Here is a 23,004-nt window from a genome sequence, read left to right on the forward strand (position 1 = left end):
CCAAGCGAAGCTCCGCCTTGGGCGGGACGTGTATGCCCCGCCCCCGCCGAACCCAACCCCGTGCATTCATTGGTCAGAGCCGTCCCTTACGCCAGGGCCCCACGTGGGGTGCCGAGTACCTGGCTCCTCCCTCCTGGCTTACCATTTGTCAGCAGTGAAATGATGGGCAGTAACACAGAACGGCGATTAATGTTCATCCCTCTCCGATTGGTTGATGGAGACGCCTACCGCGTCGGGGGCGGGCGGGCTGCTTAGAGAGAGCCCCAGAGCGGTCGCTTGGCTGGCCGGTGATTGTAGTCAATATGGCGCGATCCTCAGCGACGGTGGCTCGGGGCGGACTACATCTCCCGGGATGCTTCGCGCTCCCTCTGTGGACGGTGGTGAATATGTATCAGAATGTTAATGATTAGCTGCTGCTAAATTTGGTCAAAGAAGTCACCTACACGGAGCGTGTTGTTAGAGCTGTTCCGAGCGGGTGTTTGGGCTGTTGGCTGCTTACTTCCCCCTCTCTTACACACTTGTATATTATTTTGAGGTGGTGTTTGCAGAGTTTGAAAGAGAGAATTAAAAAAAGCCGCAACCGTTTCACTCTTTATTTTTATAATCCCCTTCAATTTGGGGTTTTTACAAAAAACAGGAAGGAAGAAAAAAATAAGGAAACGAGATGTGGCAAAAGAAGCTAAAAGGTGCCTTTTAAGAGATCGTTGCTGTGAAGTGAAAAAAAAAAAAAATCTCCAAAGAAACCAAAAGCACGGCCGAGACTTCTTCCGAACCAAAGGAGTTTGTGTTTGCTTTTAGGGAAGAAGAGAGATCATTCATTCGGAGGAATAACAGCCAATTAAAAGACAAATAAAAAAAAAGTTTGGAGTGGGACGCGGCGCGAAGGAGCGGGCGGCGCTCGGGCGCGCGGTGGGCTCGAGCCCGCACTTTCCCGGCCCGGCCCGGGCAGCGGCGCCCGGCGGAGCCGACGTCGGAGCGTTGCCGCTGGAGACGCGCGCCGGACAATGCCCGCGGCCGGCCAGTGACGCCCGCGGGGAATGCATGCGGAGCCCAGCCGCCGGCACCCAGCCTCCGCGCCTCGCAGCCGCCCGCGTCACGCGAGACCCGCCGGGGGCCGGGACCGCCCGAGCCGCCCCTCGGACCCAGCCGCCGCCGCCGCCGCCGCCTCCTCCTCCACGGGGCCATTAAAGCCAATGAGCCGCGCGCCTCTGCCCAGCGCAGCCAACTAAATCGGCTTGGATGATTCGTGACCTGAGCAAGATGTACCCGCAAACCCGACACCCGGTGAGTGCGCGCGGCGGCGGCCTCGGGGTCCCCCGCGGAGGGGCGTGGAGAGCGGGGGGCCGCCGCCGCCGCCTGGCCGCGCACCCTGCCCGGCGGGGGGCCGTCTCCGTGGGGCGCGAGCCGCCGTGGACTTGTGGCCATTTTCTTATTGTTGTCTTGGAAGCCGCTCGCCTTGGCGGGCCGCGTCTCCCCGGGGGGCGGCGAGCGATGCGGGAGGCGCGGCTGCGCGCCGGGCGGGGAGGGCGCCCGCGGTGGCGGCGGCGGCGGCGGCGCTGGGCCCGCGCGGGCGTGCGGGGTCCCGGCGGGCGTGCGGCCGAGCGAGCGAGCGAGCGAGCGGGGCGGCCATGGCGCGGGTCCCCCCGACGGGCCGCTTTCGATTCCGGGTGCGCAGGGCGCCGAGGGAGCGGGCCGCGGCCGAGCCCGAGCTCGAGCCCGAGCCGGCGGGGCGGGAGGAGAGTTGCGACGCCGGCCCCCGCCAGCGCCGCGTGCTGGGTTTTCTCGCTCTCTGCCGGCCCTGCGATGTGGGCTAATTAAATCTTTTATTGTTGTTCCTTAGGCTCCGCATCAGCCTGCCCAGCCCTTTAAATTTACAATTTCCGAATCCTGTGATCGGATTAAGGAAGAGTTTCAGTTTTTACAGGCTCAATACCACAGGTAACGATATTGACTTTAGCTGACCCTTGTTTGCTTTGCTCTTGTCTCCCTTCCACACACAACCCCCCCCCAACACGCCCCCCCCCCAATGATATAACCATTTTCCCCCCTGTGGGCAGAAAGGGCAAGTCAAGGCCTCCTGTCCCTTACCCTTTAGGCAGGTGTAAAGCATTTCTTTTTTCTCGTATACAAAAAGGGAAGCAGAACAATCGAAACTGGAGACTTGGAAAAACGCTGAGGCCAAACTTCCTATATTGATTTATTGGGGCAAGAGAGGGGAAGGTTGGGAAGATCCTGGGGCCTTTGACTTCTTGGTTCTGTATAACTCTGTGCTTGACTCCCTTCTGTCAATTCCACAAAATAGCCGAGAGCCACGTGAAGTAGCCAGTGAGCCATTTCATTACTTTCATGCTGAAAGAAAATGTTTTCATCTTTGAGGTTCTTATTAGACTTAGCGTGCGTTTGAAACATTTCTGTGTCACTGGGTTTTTTAATTCTTATTTAATAAATGCAAAAACCAAAACTACCGAACTCAATCAACACTTTGCCCCTGGGTGGTGGTATTCAACTTGTCTGTGGGTTTTGGAGGGAAACAAAACAAAACATCGTTCATCAGACTTGTTTTGATTCTTGTTTTCATTAATTTCATAGTGACATTTTGGAGGCCTTACTTGTGCTTATATATGTAGTTATTATAGCTGTTTATTTCCTTGTTCTTTTTATGAAGTGAATTTACTGAATATTAAATTCCAGATGAAGTTCCAAGATTAAATTGACTAGAGGGTTTACTTCTTTAAACATACAGCACCCTGTCTTCACCTCCCCCCCCCCCCCCCCAGTCAGTCCTTATTGAAGGGACAAGTCCAGGCTGGTTTTAGTCACTCATTTTTTCTCCTCCCTCTCCCTAATGAGGTGGTAGTTAAGATCTTTAATTTGACATGTGTAGGTGATGATAGAGGAAGGAATGTGTATTTGGATTTATGGATTGATGGATATAAGTTAAATTCTACACTGTACTTAGATTATTCTATGTCTTGAACAGTTTGAAGCTGGAATGTGAGAAACTTGCCAGTGAGAAGACAGAGATGCAGCGGCATTATGTCATGGTAAGAAAACTGTCACAGATTCAAAGAGTGCCCATTAGTTTGGGATACTGAAAGCAATAATACATTTCAAATTGCTGGAGGCTGCAGGATAGATTACAGTGGCTCTTCCAGTGTTGTTAAGGTTGTAAGAATATGTCCATTAGCAACCTGTAATTCTACGATGTTATAACTTGCCTTTGACAACCAGCTTTGATTTAAATTTTCAAAAAGTTCAGCTGTGTGGGGTATAATCTTCTCTGCTTTGTTTTTACAGATTGAAAAAAAAAAAAAAAGACCTACCTCATTTATGTTTTGTTTAGTCACAGGCAAAATGTTTTTGTTAGTGGCTTTCTTTGTTGTTTTATTGCTCTTGCTTCAATTCGAACCAGACAGTTTTCCTATATACTCTTAAGATTTTAATGTGTCTTATTTCTTTTAATTAATGATGGATAGGATAAAAACACAAATCTTCGTTTCAAAATTCTTCCCATTCTTCATGTTCTGTTGATATTTGTGTGTGTGTTTTCAGTTTATATAGTGTGACATTGGTTTCTAAGGAGTGTTGGTTTGTAGTGCCAGCATTTCTGTAATGCCAGTTCTGCTACATGTTCAAAAAATGAGATGTGTGTTTACAGAATCATTATGAAGAACATTTTTATGATTGCAAAGTATATTTTATGCTCAGAAAGCTTTCAGAGAAACTCATTAATTCATTTTCTCTCAAGCTTTTTTTGCTCTGAATGTGTTAATATGACTAGTATGCTAGAAATAGGAAACTGAACTCTTCAGTAATACCACCTTTTCTAACCATTCTCAAGCATCAGCATTTGTACAAGATGTGTTTCCACTGTGCTTAGGAAAAAAGGGTCATTACACATTTTTGATTCATCTGCTTGTGATGTAGAAAGATAGTTGGAGATGATGAGCATGCTGGGTTTGAACATTATTTTTCTTCATTCCTGTGAGTTATTTTCTTGGAATCTTTATCTTAAAGTACCTTCTAGTCTCTTAAAGATGGCAATTGGTCATCCTTTTTGTTTTATTGGCATGGATATTGTGGATGTTTTGATCAGGGTGAGGTTTCTATGTTTTTGAACAAACTGAAATGATTATTTGAAAGGCACAACTTTAATTGCGTTTCCTTCTTTGACAGTATTATGAAATGTCCTATGGGTTGAATATAGAAATGCATAAGCAGGTAAGTTTTTTCTTTTTAATATCCATTTAGAATGAAAGTCGGTAATACTCATCTACTTTGAAAACTACTTATTTTGTCCCCCTATATTTTAAAAGACTAGCCTAATGAGAATGCTTTCTTTTTTTAAATGTCTGATTCCTCATCTTTTTTTCCTTATTATCCTTAGTCCCTTAAAATGTTACTAAAAAAAAAAATCAGAATGACCTTTGAAAAGCTACATGCTAAAATTTACAATCTTGTTTTTCTTTAAAAAGAGTTCTCTTATATATGTTAGGCATTACCAACTTGTCTTGTGAAAGAGCTTTTCTTATAAAATAGTAATAAGAAAAAAATGTAAATCATGTGGAGCTTCCCTTGGCTTACCGAAAGGATGGCTAGAGAGAGGGTGAGCTGGAAGGATGAAAATGGAATCTGCAGAACTACAAAAGAAATTGGTATAAAACCCTTATACTGGTCTCTGGAGGCTAGTTAGTTGGGTCTTACCAGGAACTCTGTTACTTCCAAAGTTTGTACAGAGCAAATGAACCTGATAGGAGGACATGATAAAATTCAATACTGGGCCTTACAATCTAACAATTAGCTCAGGAGAGGAGGAGGAAAGGAAGGAGAAAGAACATGGTTAGTGTGAAAGCACTGAGAGGTGTGTATGATTCAAATAGACTTTTTTTTATACCCCCCCCCCAAGGGACCAAATTAAATAATTTGGCTTAAGTTCAAAAATAGCATATATCAATAAAATAAACTTTGGCAATAATTCCTACAGTATGCATTTGTTTTTAGTGTTCTAGTAGAAAGCACTTCAGATCTCATCAACTATTTCAGAATAGGTACCTGTGTGCTTGCCTGCCAAAGAGAAGGTGAAAGAAAACTTCATGGTTTATGTCTAATTTTTGGTTAGGGTGGATGTTGTTACCTGGCCACATGTTATTAGGCTTTTACTATTTTGGGTTTTTTTTTCTGGATATAATTATTAACCACATGTTTAGAACATACCCTACATAGTAGTAGGTCATTATGAGATGACTGTTAGACAATAAAGATGACCAGATAGTATTTGGAAACAAAAAGTTGGGAAAGAAATGAGACATTATATATATTAAGGTTTTTTTTTTTTTTTAAACTTCAAGCATTGCTGTACTTTGTAAACTATTTGGTTATGTTAGTATAATCATAGTGTATATATATTATATAGTAATATTTACATATTATAGTACAGTTTCATTGACACATGCTTAAAATTTTATTTTGGCACCTTTGCCAGTTCTGTTCACTTAATAACAAATATCTCCTTAAAATGTGTTCAAGCTTATGGGTGGACTTCCCTTAGCTCTGCTTACCAAGAATAGATTACAATAAATTCAGTGTCTTTTTTACATATAATCATTGTATGTCTGAATTTTATACATACTTGGGTTTTACTTTTTTGGTCCATATTCCCCTCCCAAGGTGAGTTAGTGCCTTTTAAAGCTTGGAACAGAATATTAATGCCTCTTTATATCTTCTTTTTCTGTACCTTGTTTACCCTACTTGGTGTCTGGATCTCCTTGTATCATCTACATGTATGAGTAGCACAATGCTTGTATTTGATTGTATGTTTTTATTTGTTGGGTGTATGAGAAATTCCTTAATTTTACACTTGTATGCCTCTGTAATTCTGCCATCTCATCCAGCTGGCCTCAAATACCATCCATTTAAAATTGAGAAGAGTACATTTTGCCTTTTTTTCCCCCTCTTGCTTTTAAATTCAATCATATCAAGAATCCTGAGGGCAGTTTATCACATTATAAAATACAGACAGCCCTGCAAACCACCTACTTATTATATTTTCTTTCTTTCTCCCCCTTAAGCTCAGAGGCATATCTGTCTTTATTTGTTTTCCTAGGCAGACAGCCTTAGTTCCTCTTAGCCTCTCTTCCAGATGCACTTGCTGGATACCCTTGTAATGGAAAGCAGCAATAATGCAGGGAAGGTGCCCTGAGGCATAATTGGGCCTATTTCTCAAGATCAGGTTAGGCTTATTCACTTATTAGATTTGTGTCTCAAAGGGTTCAAGAGTAGGAGTCCCTGGAGTCCTTGGAAGTACCTTAGTAATTGGTGGCCCTGATATTTGAAACCTTTGTGTATTTCTTGGTTAACGGTCCTATTTTTATTGGCTGCACCCAGCCACAGAATGTTTTTAGAGAAATTTTTCATTGGAACAGAACAGAAAATGCTGGTTTTGAAGGAGGGTTTTGATGCCTTTGACTTAGCCAACTGCTGAAAGGATGAAGTGGTGACAGGCAGGGTGGGGATCTGCGTTCTCCCCTCCCCTTCTCATGTGTTGCTCATCAGTCACCCTGGGTTGATTCCGATAGAGAACTATAAAGTGAAACCTATGGGGAATTTGTCATTCTGAAATGAAAGCTAATGTAATTAGTACCAATTAAAGTACATTTAGTAAATTGGATTTAATCTTAATTAAGCCTGCGTAATGTTGCCAATTTTTAACAATTATGTTTGAGAACATAATTAATTTAAATTTTGGTAACTGAGTAAATAGCATTAGTCTGGTAGAATTAGTGGATTTTTTTAAATGGGGAACTCAGTGACATGACATGGAATTGAAGCATGAAATATGAATCTAATCTATCTCAGGTAATATTTAGTAGGACTGATAAGAGTTGAGCCGAGAAAGCTGGGGAAAAAAATCCCAGAAAAATTAGAGTTCTAGGCTATATTGGAATTAATGCTTCTCCACTGTCTTGGTTCCAGTGTCAAAATTAAGATACAAAATAGGACATAGTAAGAAATGGCATATTTTTCATTGTGAGGTTTTCAAAATGGATTTTGAGAAGGAAAGAGTATCGATTCCCCAAGGAGCTCTCCAAGTATGTGGCTTTGTTCTGGGCTAAGACTTTTGGTCCAGAGCTCCTGGTACTCTTTTGTGGTGATTGTTCTTTATAAGTAAGGTTTGACTTCCATTAGGTTAGTGGTCCTGGGCAGATTGGGGTGGCAGATGCAAGTGATGCCATTACTAAATGCCACTTGTTCAAGTCCTTCCTCTGAAATGCTGTAATTGGAAGAAAAAAAAATCCTTGAAATGCGGATCTTTGATGTTGCTTAGGAGCCATAGTTTTATGAATCCAACTATAGAAACTACGTAAGCATGCTATTGTTTGAAACCAGGAGAATGAAAATCGCGTATGACTTCCACAAAGTATTTTGTAATCTGAAGATTTATTTGCAGCTCAAAATATTTTTGTTTAGTACTTGGATTTTAGAAATCTTAGTGATCAGTGACACTTAGAATCTACAAGTGAGAATGCCACATTTATATACAAATATGCATCCTTCATATGTTCCCACTCATATATATGCATATGTGTGTATATATGTATTTTTTTCTTTAAAGCAACAAAACTGTTTCATTCCAAGCTACATAAATTTTGTTACAAGACTTTGGCCACAACTGTTTGAGTGCTGCTAAAATATTAATTGAATAGAAATGAAAGGGCCTTGCCAGCTGATAGGATATCATAATCATAGCCTCTTTGGTCGATGGTAAATGATGATAAATGACATTAGGAACCTTTTAGCAAACTGTAATAACTACAGGGAGGGAAGCAGTATGGATTTGCATTATATCTGATACCCTCTAGTACCAAGTGGATTGCCAATACTGCTTGTTTAGCATTTTCTAAGGGCAATAGGATATTGATTTCTGACTTAGAAGGAACAGCTCTATTTTCACCATTGAAAAGTATTGCAGGTTGTTAAGAAGAAATTGACTTGAAGAGGCCGACTGCTGCCCATCATGGAGCAAATAAAGCAAAACTGCCGAAGCATGGTGGAGCAGCGAGACGGGCCCTCAGCAATTTGTTGCTATTAATTTACCATGCTCGACAGCAAATCAATCGGCATCTACTTCATCTGCTGGAGAAAATGCTGTCCAGGGCAGATAAAAGGCTTGGCATGGTAGAGAATAGACCGACTTGGCCAAAAGGAGGCTGCAGTTAATGTGTAAATAAGTGAAATCAAGGCCACTGTTGCAGAGGAAGCTGTTAATTAGGTTGCTGCTTTTTAGTGAACTATTTTAGAAAGCAGCCTTGGATTCAGAGAATAAGAAGAGATTTAGTGAGGTTGAAGTAACACATGAATAGTCTGACATTCCAGCCATGAGTTCTTGATTCTATGATGCTGTTTATTTGGCGACTGTGTTTTGCAGTGGTACTCGATTTGCCTAAAGTTCTGTTTAGACCAGATTTCCCTGAAGATAACTTTGTTTGAGGGGAGTACTGCCAATTTCTTGCACATCTTGTATTATATGTGCTCACGTTGGAAAGACCTGACTAAGCAGGTGTTTGAGTATACAGACAAAAGTAAGCTTTGTACATATGGTGACCCTTTTCTTTTTCTCCAAAATGGGTGTGATTGAACTGAAGGGGGTGATGGAACCATTATCTGCAGGTGATGTTCTAGCTGAAAATAACTAACAAAATTCTGCTGGCAGCTTTCTCGTGCTTTATTGTAGCTTTTAGGAGGTGATCTTGAGGGGCTGAGCTCAGGGTTGGATACTTTTAAATGCAAAATCTCAGAGATATAAAAATAAAATCTGTATTAACTTTAGATGATTAGAAGGAGGGGGTGAGAGAAGAGAGTGGTTATTTGTCTATCTCTGAGGCTTAAGAATACTTTTTCTGATTTCAGATTATTGATAGCTGCTAGTACTCTACACTTAAAATTAATGCAGTGGAGGGTCTCTGTTGCACTTCTTTCCCTTCTTTTATTTGGATGTTTTGGTATATAAGGGGCCAGCTTTACTCCTGTGGAGTAAATACAGATGCACATAAATCTTAAATTCTTTTTTCCCCCAAATTGTCAAATGTAGCACTGAGACAATTACTACCAGGTGACAGCTTCTTGAGCAGGATTCAGTAAGCTGTCTTTGATTTGCAAGAGAAGCAGGTCTGGGGAATGAAATTGAACCCTTTAGGGGTGTGTGTGTGTGTATGTGTGTAGGAAAAACATGCTCTGAACACTTTCTCCTTTTTCCTTTCTCATATTAGATTCTTAATTTTTGTTGTTTGTTTGCTTTTCAATGTAGGGTCTCGCTGTAGCCCAGGCTGACTTGGAATTCACTATATAGTCTTAGGGGGTCCTTGAACTCATGGTGATCCCTCCTACCTCTGCCTCCCAAGTGCTGGGATTAAAGGCATGCACCTCCACACCAGGCTTTGATTCTTACTTTTGATGCTCTGAAAGAGAGTGTATATGTCACAACTGAAGTAGTGTTATGAGTGGAATTAATGTTCCTTCCTATGGGGTGAGCATTTATTGTATATCAGGCCTGTGCTTACCACAGATCTGGGCATACTGCCAAAATTCTTCCCTTTTCATTCTTCCGAAGATCCTAAGAAAGGGATTATGTCCAATCAAAATGTGATTTAACAGGGCCAGATTTGCACAAGGTAATATATAATGGGTGTTAGATTCAGGATTCAGATGCATTTGTCTGGAGGACTGACCTGTTAATAAGTGGGTCTGCCGTGAGTTCCAAATTCAAATCCCAGCTCACTTCTGAGATGGAGAAAGCCTGGGCTGCTGAATAGTTGATTAGGGTTATGCCCAGAGCCCCTTGAATGTAAGAGGCCTCTCTGTGGCTGCCTGAATCTAGCTGATCTCTGTCCAGGCCACCTCAGTGGGTTAGAGGACAACTGTCTTTTTTTTTTTTTTTTTGGTCTCCCATATGTGGGAGAGGAGATCTGCTTATCAAGAGAGAATGTTTCCTCCCTAGGCAACCTGTTTCTTATTTGTTTACAAACTGGTTCTTCTGTTTGACTTATCTTTTCCTTGTGGCTTCTAAGACTGTCTAAAGACAAGGGGCTGTTTGTTAATCACCATCTTGTGGGTTTGTGAAGAGGGAAGCAAGGAGGGAACATGTGATGTTTGGTGGCCTCTTTGTAGTTCAGAAAGAGGTTCTTAGATGCAGGAAATTGCACACAACTCAAACTTTTAAATGAAGGCAGATGTTCTGCCTTTTATACTAAAAGACATTCTTAGCAGCATTCAGGGGGTATTTTCTCACATTCACGTTGTTTCTCATTTTGATTGGCAGGGTTCTTGTTATCTAGGTAGTGTTGCTCCACTGTGTTGAACTAGACAAGAAAGGAGAGCATCTTCAGGTTCTCCTGCAGGCTCAGTAAACAGGCAGTACAGGCCCATTGTCATTCAGTTTTTCATTTGCTCTTTCATGGAATGTTCCTTTTCTTTGTACTACAGGATAGGTAAAAGTGGGGATTCTATTCTAAACACATACATTTGTGTTTGTTTTTAATGAGAAAAGCTTTATTATCTTTGATGTCACTTGTTAATCTGGTTTGTGACTCTTGTGACTTTGGAATAGTACTACATTTGCTACCTAAGAGAGGGGTGAAAGAGATGTCATTTCTAGAAGATACGTTATCATTCCCCACACCCTCTACAAAAGCTCCACCTCATTCCAGCTGCGTAGGCTGACCCATTGGCCTCCTGCAAATCAGGCTATCATTTGTGCAAGGTGGGTTTCTGGAGAAAAGCAGGATCAGCCCATTTGGACTGCACTCTGACTTTCACTGGCGATGACAGTTCCATGAGGTTTAGGACTTGTTCCAAGTCACTGCAAACAGTTTATGAAATTATTGGATAAGGGGAAGGGCCTTAGACGTCTTCGTCAGTGTTTTGATTTTGCCTTAGTAACAGCTGTCAGGGGGAGTTGCTTTCTGTCTGTAAAGAGGGATTTAGCTGGCCTTCATCACCACAAATCTATATACCCTCTCTGTTTTCATTGGAATCGATCCAGTGTTGATGCCTAGCTCTTGGCTATTTCTATATCACAGAGAGCTTCCATGTGTAACCTGTATTCCATCCAGGGAGACAGATGGGCAAAGTATGGATTTTCCTAGCTGGTTTATCAGAGAAGCAGAACGGTCAAACTCCAGGACTCCCTTTATGTACTTTGTCTAGTGAGTGGGTTATCTCTTTGTTCTTCATGAGGATTCTGCACCTCAAGGTTTGGACTGTGGAAAGAACCTCTGCATTCCCAACCGTGAAAGGATAACTTCTGTCCTTGGGTGGTCCCAGGCTCTATCCCAACCTTGACTGGCTGTGCTTGGAACTCTGCTGCAGAGACCTTCCTTTTGGGTATAGTCACCTAGGCCTGAAAGAGGTTGGAGGAAAGGAGAGTAATACTGGCTTTCCAGTGTCTTAGTAAGCTTGTTTAACTTTGTCATGTTTAGAATTTTGCTGCTTTTCTGTTTTTCCTTTTCTTTTTTTTTTTTTTTTGTTTTTCCTTTTCTTTAATTGTTTTGCTTTATTTCATTTTGTTGTTGTTGTTGTGTTTTTGAAGCAAGGTCTTGCTAGATAGCTGAAGCTGCCCTTGAATTCTTGCTGCAGCCTCCTAAGCGCTCATGTGCCACACCATACCTGGCTTCCTTGTTCTGGTTTTCTAGCTACATCCTCTGTGTTGGAAGCTTCGTAGATTCTTTGGTTATAGAATTTGGAAAAGCAAGGAAATACAACCAGCAAGAATAGTGATATAGGAAATTACAAGTGCTAGTACTACGTAACACCCTTTTTTTTTTTTTTTTTTTTTTTTTTTTTTAACAGAGCACTTAAGGCATTTTATGTTGGACTCAGTCTTGTTTATGTTTCTGTAAAGCAGCTAGCAAGCTTGGATCTGTGTATTTATTTAAATAGCTTCTGTCCGTGGAGTGCCCTACAGTTTGCCAAGCTGTGCCATTCCATTGGCCTCTTTTAACAGATGACACTGGGGCTTAAGGGCTTAAAAGACTAACCCAGTGTCACAGTCCTGGAGGACCAGTGTGTAGGTGGAGACACCAGAGTTCAGGCAGGTCAGTGAATGTGCCCAGGATTGCATAGTGAGAGTCACTGGCAAAAGAGGAAATAGTATGTTTCTTAACTTTTCTTTCAGAAATACATCACTGGCTGGTCAGGTTTATTCCAAATAGCAAATAACATGTGATATTCCAAGGAAGAAGGTAAATACAGGTAGTGGTCCAAAATCATGGCACTACCATATCATTTGAGACATCTAGCCTGTGTGATTATGCTTGAAGCTGAATTCCTTACTCTTCCCTCTACCCTCCAGTGCCAGTGCCCAGCTCAGAGGGAGTCTGGCATCAGCAAATTGAAATGTAAAGCCAAGATTCACATTTAGCAAAGTGTTTCAAAACTGCAACTCCCTCATTCCTGAAACATACAAACACGCTATACAAGGTAAACGTTCAGTTATTGTCTGTCTTGCCTCCTCAGCTCCGTCGTAAGCTGCACTAGAACAAGGCGTTTGTTACTGCTTTCTGTTGTATCCTGGTCAGTGAGGGTGTGTGCATCACATAGTGGGTGCATTCACGGACTATGTGATAAAGGAGGGAATACCTGCATTCAGCTACAGTTAGTTAAGAATCCATGTGGTTGAATGTTTTCTCAGGGTAGACAAGCAGTGCTTATTTTTACTAGTCAGGTTGTTGGAAAGTGACACATAGAACGAGGAAGTGACTGGAGCTCAGACATGAGAATAAGTAGAATATATGCATTTTGGTATGTTTCATCTTTTTGAAAGTTGGAAACAAGGATCCTTTCTAACTGAAATAAAAAAAAAAAGTCAGGTTAGGGCTGAAGAGATGCTCAGCACTTAAGGTGCTTGCCTGTAAAGCCTAAGGACTCAGGTTCGAGACCCCAGTACCCAGGTAAATCCAGATGCACAAAATGACACGTGTCTGGAACACATTTGCAGTGGCTAGAGGCACTGGCACACCCATCATTCCCTCTGTGCCTCTTTTTTTCTCTCTCTCAAGTAAATAAATTTTAAAAATTCAGTTTAAACATAATTCTATTACTTCTTAGTATGTATCTGAAGATTTACTATTAACAGGTCTGTGTATGTGTGGTTTGAATGAGTGAGGGGAGAGACCAATCTTTACTATTGTGCACTTAGTTAATTTTCCTCTAAATCTGAAAAATACAGAGGTGAGGAACTTTAAAGAATTTTTTTTCCAGTACTGGTAGCATGTAGTGTTGGATGAGCAATAATTGTAATAATAAGCGTTTTCAAAGCATTTATTATGCAGGTAATCTTGTACTTATCATAATAAAATTTTAGCATTATTTGCTTCTATTTTACAACATGTGGGGAGGAGCTGAGATAGTTTAAGTAAAATCAGCCATCCATTTTTTTTGGCTTTTCCCTCTAGCTCAGGCTGACCTGGAATTTACTATATAATTTCAGGGTGGCCTCGAACTCACGGCGATCCTCCTACCTCTGGCTCTCAAGTGCTGGGATTAAAGGTGTGTGCCACCACGGCCGTCCATCCTAGTGCTAAAGATAGAATCTATATTTTCACATATTATAGGCAAGTGCTGTGCCACTGAGCTACCCTACAACCCAGAAAGTTTTTTGTAAAATTTTCTTTCTGTTTTTAAAATCCATGAATACCTGATAGAGGTAGGTGTGCAGATGTGTGTTTGTAAGTAAGAAAGTATTTAAAAGATATTTTCCTATCCATATTCACCTAAGCCTCAATGATATCTGTAAATCATCCCTACCCTATAGGTGAATGAGACACAGGTGGTACATAACTAAGTATTATACTTACTTAGTAGACGGTCAGAATCCACTAATTCTCCTAGAACTAGCATTCAGGCTGAAGTGATGTTCGCTCAGAACCAGGGAAGCTGTAAGAATGTGTAGATTTAATAAAACATCCAAGTGCTTCTTTAAAGTGATCAGGTTTTGTATTTATCCTTTGACATATACCTTATGACTTTCAAAATTGTATGAATTACAGTGTGGTACAATACTTCTCTTCCAAGGAAGTTTGTGCACAGAGAGTATATAGTAGTTAACCGTTATGTAATTATCTGGGATCACCTATTTTACCAGAAGCCAATGTAGATGTCAGTTTCTCTAGTTAAAGTTTATCTCATGGCATTAGAGATCAAGTGTACCTGTGAACTATGGCTTACAATGAACTTGGCTTCTGAAGTCCTTAGAGTTTTCTTGCCTCATCCTATCAGAATCCTTTACTTAGGGCAGGTTTTTACTTTTCAACTTGGTTTAGAATGAGCTTATTATAAATACATGACTTAATAGTAAATAAAAGAATTAGGGAATGCTTAATTGTTTGTTGTGTCCAACTTCAGTATCATGAGTGATAGAGGCTTTGATCAGGGTGTATGATTTTAGTTTTGTAAACAAATGGACTAACTTAGTATTTTTTAATTGCAGATTCTATGGCTGGCTCTTTAATGATTGCAGGCCTGTAGCTATTTTTGTGCATATATTTGTAGAGGCCAGATAACAACCTTGGATGTCTCTGATACATTATCCTCTGTAAGATGGCAGAAACACAGGACCATTAATAGAGAAAGAGGCAGGTGATATTTGCCATTGGGAGATTACGTCTCTCCTTGGCCTAGAACTCAGCTGATTAGGCTAGACTGGTTAGCCTGTGAACTCAAGGAATGGGTTCTGCTTGTCTCCACCTCGCAAGCACTGGGATTTTAAATGCATACCACCTTACCTGACCCCCCTCCTGTTCCCTTTTTGTTGTTAATGTGGGCTTTAGGGGCTGAACTGGGGTCCTCACTGCTTGCAAAGCAAGCACTTTGCCAATTGAGCTATCTTACTAGCCCCTGATTTGACATTTGGAAGTCATGATTTGACATGTTCTTTGAAATTAGTTGAGTTTCACTCAGAAATTCACTTTCTTTTTCTTTTCTTTCTTTTTTATTCATTTTTTTTATTTTTAGAAATTCACTTTCTAAACTGAAATATTTAGCTTCTTAAATTTAAGTGCCTAGGATTGTACTTTTAAAAGTGAAAATGGTAACTCTCAAAAATAAAAAAGTAACTTGCCTTTGTGAGTTCCATCATTTCTTTGTGGGAAGGGCTGCTTACCTGGGCTAAGAGATTGTAGTCTTGTACACAGTAAAGTAATGATCGCTTTTATTTTTTTATTCAGCAAATGTTACTTCACTGTATCCAAGGTGTTTTCTCATACAGGGTTTGAAGCAGTAGAAGGCTTGCCTTCCTAGACAACCCCATCTTTTTGCATCATTTGAACCAGTGTGAGCAATGCAGGATATGTGTGATGAGAATGCCGTTGTGTCATAAACTGGAGAGCAGGACATTTTTCTGGCTCTGAGGTGATTGTCCTCTGCAAGGTGGCCGAAACATGGTATCATTGATAGAGAAACATTGGATGGGGAGAACCTGGCTTTAGTTATGCTGCATTGTGTGTGTATCCAGCGAAGAAGGCATGAAAGAAGGAAGAAGGGAAAACAAAGAGTTTGGTTTTTCACATCTTTTGCTAAATTTGTGTTCTTGCCAAGAACCTCAAGGATTCCTCTTGAGTGTTCTGTATTTGTGCCTGTATTCTATACCAAGACCATAGACAGTTTGCCAGGCTTTTGTGGGCAGTGGTTAGGGGAATGCTTCTTTTAAGGAAAGCTTTTGACCACTGGGTGAGTATATGAGAGAGTTTCTGTGAATTATTTTGTGCGATTATTACCATTATCTTTATGTTGATGAAATGGAGTTTGTAAGTGTCTTCAGTTGGCCTTTTCCTTTTTAGAGAGATGTTGATACATATAGGTGCAGTATCATCTGGTTATTGATCTGTCTTTGAGACTTTTCTAGTCATCCTTTTTTTCATTTATTTCTTTTTAATTCTTGTATTACTTGACAAACAAATCTGGGTAAATTAGTAATTCTAAACTTTTTGTGTTGAAATTTCATATAAATGTGAGGCTGAGTCTCAATTGTCTTGAGAAACTATTATGTTGCAAAAGAAATAATCTTTTCCATTATTCGTGATCTCCTTGATGAGCTGTACACCAAAATTACAGTGAATCCTTTAGTCAGTGTGAACTAATTCTTTCTGTCCCCCCAATTTTAAAGTATTACTGTACTCTTTTCCGACACTTAGATTGAGTGAGAACAGCAGTGATAGTAAGAAAAGTTTAGGAAACATGAAATTAAAAGGCCATAGAGTATATTTAGGTAAACCAAAATACTGCTTAGTGGCATTAAGCCACAGATCTAGTTCATAAGGGGGGAGGGTATGAGGAAATGTGGTTTTACATAGTCTGGTTAAACTGTCAGAAACATACCTTGCTTTATGGGATGTTTTCTTCAAGCCTGACCACAACTTTTAATTTCCTTCATTCTACTCACACCTCCCACCAACCATACCGCCACCAAGTATCTAACAGCTAATTTATGGCCCATTCAAATATAATGACATAATAATCACCTAGTGAAAAGAACAGCAATTGTGGCCAGTGTTTCTTTCTTGGGTGTGCTCATTATTAGTTCTATCCTTTTGGATACCCTCTCTGGACAAAAGAATTATCTGGTTATTTTCACTCTATCACTGAAGTCTTTAAAATAGGGTTTTAAATGTTTTGCTTTTGCTTATAATTATATTAAAAGAAAATTAAGCATAAAGATATTTTAGAAAGCCAAAGAAACAATAAATTCATCCCTGCATCTCTAAGTGTGACTCAGGCTACAGCCAAAAACACAGTTCACATACTGTCTTCTTCATTTGTGCTGTGGTTGATAGATACCATGGCTCTTTAGCCAGCAATATTGGTCAACGTCCAGAGGGTGATGCCTAAAATAAACAGTTCATTTTTATGTCCTTTTAAATTAAAAGCAATGTATGATAAGGTGAAATGTTAAAGTTCACTATGGTTCTTTGTTGATTTTTTAAATGGATAATACAAACTTAAATGTCTTTTAGGAGCTAAGCCTAATTCAACTATGAGCGTCTTGTAAACTTGGCCAATTATTTAACTTTTCTAGGTCTCAGGTTCTCATTCTTTAAAAAAAAGGGGGGGGGGTAGGATCAGTATGCAAAGTGCTTGGCCCAGTGTTCCTTATCCTGGGACTTGTGCTTAGGATTGCTCAGAAAACTCCAGAATGATCCCACTGTGCAGCAGGTTGAGGACAGGGAGCTTGAGGGCACATCTTTAATGTGCAAGCAAATTTCTGGGGCTGAGGGTGACCATGCTTAAATCAGATCTTGCTTCTGCAGGTCTGGGCTGCTGTGGGCTTGCTGTCCCTGTTCTTATACAAGCTCAGGTAATGCTGATATTATTAGTCCTCTGCCCATATTTTGAGTAGTCAGGACCCAAAGTATCTCAAGTTTATTTCTACTTCTGTATTATTACATCCTGTGTAGTCATGGGATCCCATGTGCTGCTTGGGTATGACCCCAGATTGGGAAGATCAACATTGTAGTGTCTGCATAACCTTGTACTAGATATGTTCCCGAGTCATGCTTTGAGACAGTTGTGCATATTGAAGTCATTTTTCTAGTACAGGTAGCCTTCTGTATCTAAAGGCTCATCAATGGACATCAATATAATTTGAGAAAATGAATGTGTGTGTCTGTGATGGTCATGCTAGGCTCTATCTTGTCTGTTCCTGAAACAATGAAGTGTAACAACTATTTACATAGCACTTACATTGTACCAGGTATTGTAAGTAATCTAGAGATGACTTGATTACAGAGAGTGCATAGGTGATATATAAGAACTTGGCCATTTTATATAAGGGACTTGAGTAGCCATTGTTGGTACCCTTGGGTCCTAGAAGACAGTCCCCTGTGGATATTGAGGCTGGGTAACTCTCCCTTAATGATACAAGGGCTGTTGTCCATTCTGGAGAGAAGAGAGGTTTTTCCTTTCCCTTCTTTTGTTCTTCAACACCTCATGCTAGCTAAATTATACTTTCAAATCCATTCTCCTTTTTTAACCTCCAGTGGTACATTCCTAGATTGACTTCTTATTCTTAGCAGCATTTGTGGTAAATAGACAGAAAGAATCATTTTGTTCCATTTTGATTTCTCATGTGAGCACATTTATCTTTGGGAATTTACTAGATATAAGTTAAATCAAAAATACCAATTTAGAAGTATATATTGTGGAAGACGCTCAAACATACTTAAACAGTAACACTTTCCTGCTGTTAACCTTACCCTTTCATTGACTTTTTAAAAATTATTTGTATTTATTTGCGACCAACAGACTGATAAAGAGACAGAGGGGGGTGGGGGAGAGAGAGCACGCTAGCGCGCGAGCAAGCGAGAGTGAGTGCGCACCAGGGCCTCCAGCCACTGCAAATGGAGCACCAGATTCATTCACCACCTGTGCATCTGGCTTACGTGGGTACTGCGGAATCAAGCCTCAAAGAGCCTCAAACTGGGGTCCTTAGGCTTCACAGGCAAGTGCTTAATTGGTAAGCCATGTCTCCAGCCCTCATTGACCCTTTGTCAGTCAGTAGAGATAAGAAAATACTTTCAGTTTGTGAACTTTTACTTTGGTTTGCTATAGCAGAGCCTCAGACTAGTAGGCAGTGGGGTCTAGTTGGAAGACGATTCTCAGGCTGTACTAGCCTACTTCAGAAATATTGTGGTAATGGTGACCAGTCAGCTTCTCTAAGCCAGGGGTAAATTCAGGTGTTACATTTATTATTGTGATTTCAGACTTCTGCTTTGAAAACCGTGTTACCCAGACAGTGGTCCATGGACTGGTGCCGCTCTGTGGCTGTTTGTTAAAGATTGGCAGTGAGATGAGGAGTTTGTCCTGAAGTATAAATCAAAATGGCACATCACTTATGGACAGTGTCTATCTATAAAAACAGAAAGCAAGAAAAATCCACCAACCCAAACAAAATAGTTAATATATATCCTAGCCATGAGTCCTCTGTTTTGCTTAATGGTAACAATTTGGAGACAGTCGATTTTCTTTAGCACTGCTTTAGACTGTGTAATAAGGTTTATTAGGGTTACTTATTAAGTTAAGGCTAGACTGAAAGTCTTAAAGTAACCTAAGAAAGAACCTTTAAAAGCAAGTTAGGTTAAAAGTAGGATCAAAAACCAGGTTTATGGACATGTGCAACATATGGCTTTTGATACAGATTTACAAGTTGGAAGCTGTAAGAAGCTGCTATAGGTTGTGAATGTAAAACTCATTGACATTCTTCTAAGTACTTGTAAGTTCTTTCATATTTAACCCCCTTAGAGAAAGTGAGGAATGAAAGGAGAGAAGATTCTGCTCAACAGCAGAGACAGGCTTTATTCAGGGAAGGCCTGAGAGAAGGGCTCTGACAGACTTGTCAGGAGCTCCTTCCCTTACAGACTAGGTACAGTGGGGTCATTGGAATTCTGTGGGTGCAGGGTAGTCCACCTTGCCTCAGGGCTTGGCCACCACAGGAAAGTGATAAGTAGACATGTGGTTTAAAGCATTCCAGGAAAGTGATGATGGGGAGGGGTGATTGGGTAACTTGGAAACCAGCAGAATTACAGTGAAATGGCAGTCAGAGTCCAAACATGGAGTCATTCTGGTTCTAACTTCCAACCCCACTCCACCCCCTTTTTTAAACTACTTACCTGTTGAAAAGATCATATTCCTATAAATTTTACATAACTATTCTGTAGCCTTAAATTTTAGGTACCTGGTATTGTAGAAGCTTTAAAATTAAGTGTGGTGCTCTCTCCTGCTCTCCCAGGCCTGCTGATATGCTTTACTTTTTACTACTATATGTAAGATTTGCTGCATCTGTGGCAAGTATCTGTTTACTGTGAAGAAAGGAAGAGACATCCTTTGCCAGTAGTAAAAGAATAAATAACCAAGAAAGTCTTTTCTGGGTCACAGTGCATGAAAGTGGAGAAACAGCAAATTTCCTGCGACTTTGCCTATGACCTCACTCTTTCTAATCAGTAAGAAAGTCTTCTTGTACTTGTGAGTCTTTCATCCCTCCTATCCCTCAAATCTGTCTCCAGCTTCTTGTTGAGTTCCAATGCTCTTCCCCTGTGCAGCGCATATTACTGAGGAATGCTTTCTTAATTTAGAGATAGAGCCTGAGCTTCAACTAATACCTAACAATACAGCCACTCAGTTTGTAGCACTATCTAATTTATTTCTTATAAATCAACTACTTACCTTCAGGGATTTTATTCATATGTCAGCCCTCACAAACATTTCTATTAGTCATATTTGGGGAGCTTCTTCCCATTTCATGGTTGTAGAAATGGCGTTTGGAATCCCCTATGGTTTGTTCAGTTGTAGCTGAACTAGTAGGTGGCTAAAAGTCACCTGGGCATCTGGGAATCCACAACCCTGTCACTTAGAATATCTGTTAAGCTTTTCAGAATGTTTAATCACTTGTCTGATTCTTAACATTTCTTCCCATAACTGTTCTTTCAAACAAACCTTGATACCACTTTGGGCTTTCCTAATGTAATGTACAGTAGTACCATGTCATGGGTTCCTAACATTTATTGTCCATATCCAGTCCAGCCACATGTTGCTGGCTCTCCATGTGTAATTTGTCTCTTTACTGTCACTCCACTTACCACCACTGTCCAACAGACCCTTGTCTCTTTGGTGCCCTTAGCCTTTACCTTCTCTGTATTCTCTAGTAGGGTCATTTCTTAGGAGCTCTTCTCTACATCTGAAAATTCTGTCAATATTCCCAGCATGGCTCTCTATCCTTTTCTCTGCTCTTTCTGCCAGTCACCCTTACCCACCTTTTTTTTTTTTTTTTTTTTTTGCCTGTAGCCCAGTCCTTCTGTGTCTCTTCTTTTTACTTGAATGTCTTATATTTAGTTAAACTCAATAGTCTGCAAGTACCATTATCCATATACTTGTTTGAGGTCCAGTAATCCTGCATGAGGAGATCAGAAAACCTGTCCACCTAGTTTCTCTAGGCAAGAAATGTGTAGGAGGAGGCCAGGGTTCACTGCTTCTTACTCTCTAGCCATACCACCTAGCCAGGCATCAGATTTTCTGGAATCTGCTCCCTGTTACTTCTGTATGTATTTCCTTCTCTCTAGCTATCTTTCTGATCATAGTGACTTCTTTAACAATCTACTTATCTGTAAAATAGGGACCAGAGTAATCCTCTTATATTGCTCTGAGCATTAAGTAACATTTCTGGGAAAGGGCAAGCTCTCCATGATTGTTAGGATGGTCAGTGATGGTGATTTAACACTGCTTGTGGCTGTTTGAGTGACTCACTGTGAATAAGGTGGTATCTCCTAGTCTTCACCTGGTGTGAAGCAATCCTGGCTTTGGAGCTACTTCTCCAGCATTGTCTTGGCTCTGCTGCTTCCTTCACTTTTCCTGTTTTAAATACTCCATGCTGGAGCAGCAGGACAACTCTTTTTGGAATGGTTCCTCCTTGCCCTGCCCTTTTCTCACTCTTTATTTTTCATTCTCACTTCACCCTTACTCACTCATAGTAATAGTCTTATAGTTAATCATGAAGATACCCAGCTTATCAGTCTGTCTCATCTGCTGTATTATAGATTCCATCCAGGATACTTACCACATGGTGTTATATTCATCCTTCCCTTCTCCTCTTTGCCTTCCCTTCCCTTCCCTTCCCTCTCTCATCTCCTACTCTCTTTTTCTCTCTATCTTCTTTTTCCCACTGGGGATTGGATCTACCACATGCTAGGCAAATGCTCTACTATGAAACAATAACTAAAGCCCTCTTTTTACTTTTTATTTTGAGACAGTGTTTCACTAAGTTTCCCAGGCAGGCCTCGAACTGCCTCTGCAGACTAGGCAGACCTAGAAGTAGAGATCCTTCTGCTTCGGTCTCCTGAGTAGCTTAATATTACAGGCTGGAACCACCAGGCTGTTTATTATTTTTATTTCTGTGTGATTTCTCTACCACCAAGCCAGCTCATTCTGTTGATTTCTATGTGATCTTCTCCCTGGATGGATTGTGAACACCTCACAGGTTCAAAGCATTCTGTACCCACTACACTGTATACCACAGCTCTAGCTTAGGAGAAACCAGTACCTGAAAGCATCTTGTTGAATTTCCTAAATTAGTGTTGCTCTAAAATTCATTTTTCTCCCTATTCTGAAGTTATCTTTCACCCTCCATCTTTCCTCTTTTTTGTTTTGTGGTTATAAATCCCTTCTTTCCTTCAATAGCCATTCAATTATAATCCTTGGAAGAAGAGAGATAAGAGTAGAAATATATTGAAGTGTCTTAACCTGTTTGGTGGAATTTACCATTGCTTTCTTTGGAATTGTCTGTGGTAGGACCTTGTTGCCTACCAAGTAAAGTTCAAGCTACTGAGTGTGGCATTCATATACTACACAATGTGACCACACTGAACTGTTTCTCCCCCCCCCCTTTTTTTTTGAGTAATGCAAAGGAATTTTCTGGAGGAAAGAAATTATTTGTGAATTATTTACTCATCATTATTTCCTAAACAGTACAGTCTATGACAGCTACTTATATAGCCCCTAACAGAACCTTAAGTAGGTGTTATGTGTAATCTTGAGGTGAGTTAAAAGAATACAGGATGCTGTGTTTAGGTTCTGTTCATGTTCTGTGATGTTTTCTGAGTGACTTGGGCACCCTCAGATTTTAGCGTGTGCATAGGGGTGTCCTGGAGCCAGTCCTCCATGGACATTGAGGGATGGCTGCAATTTACATATACTTAAGAATACCTTTAACTTTATCATCTTTCTTAATAGACTATTAAAAAAGAAAGCAAGCAAAAATAGAAGTAAATCTCACTGTACAGAAAGTGCTACAATTTTTATGGTTATGGGAAGGTCTCAATCTGTGATATGGGGCTTCTTTTTCCTGTTTAATTTCTTGACTAATCTGCATACAGGGATCATGCTTGTATGAGCCATTGGAAGCAGCTTGGATGAGGAGTCAGTGAATGAGGGCCCATTTTTGTGTGAAAATACACCATTACAATAACA

General features: G+C 40.7%; 1 protein-coding gene across 4 annotated transcripts in view; it reads left to right on the plus strand.

Annotated features, from left to right (window-relative positions):
• Positions 1-1,130: 1,130 nt before the first annotated feature.
• Tle4 (TLE family member 4, transcriptional corepressor) overlaps positions 1,131-23,004 on the plus strand; it is a 146,723-nt gene continuing 124,849 nt past the window's right edge. For all 4 annotated transcript variants that reach the window (XM_045153242.1, XM_045153249.1, XM_045153254.1 and 1 more), the window contains exons 1-4: positions 1,131-1,284; positions 1,841-1,938; positions 2,981-3,044; positions 4,177-4,221. In XM_045153242.1, the coding sequence (XP_045009177.1) occupies positions 1,240-1,284; positions 1,841-1,938; positions 2,981-3,044; positions 4,177-4,221 (252 nt within the window). In that variant the 5' untranslated portion in view covers positions 1,131-1,239. The remainder of the gene's footprint in view (positions 1,285-1,840; positions 1,939-2,980; positions 3,045-4,176; positions 4,222-23,004) is intronic.

The sequence above is a fragment of the Jaculus jaculus genome, chromosome 1 (genome assembly GCF_020740685.1).
Source record: "Jaculus jaculus isolate mJacJac1 chromosome 1, mJacJac1.mat.Y.cur, whole genome shotgun sequence".
Lineage (NCBI taxonomy): Eukaryota > Metazoa > Chordata > Mammalia > Rodentia > Dipodidae > Jaculus > Jaculus jaculus.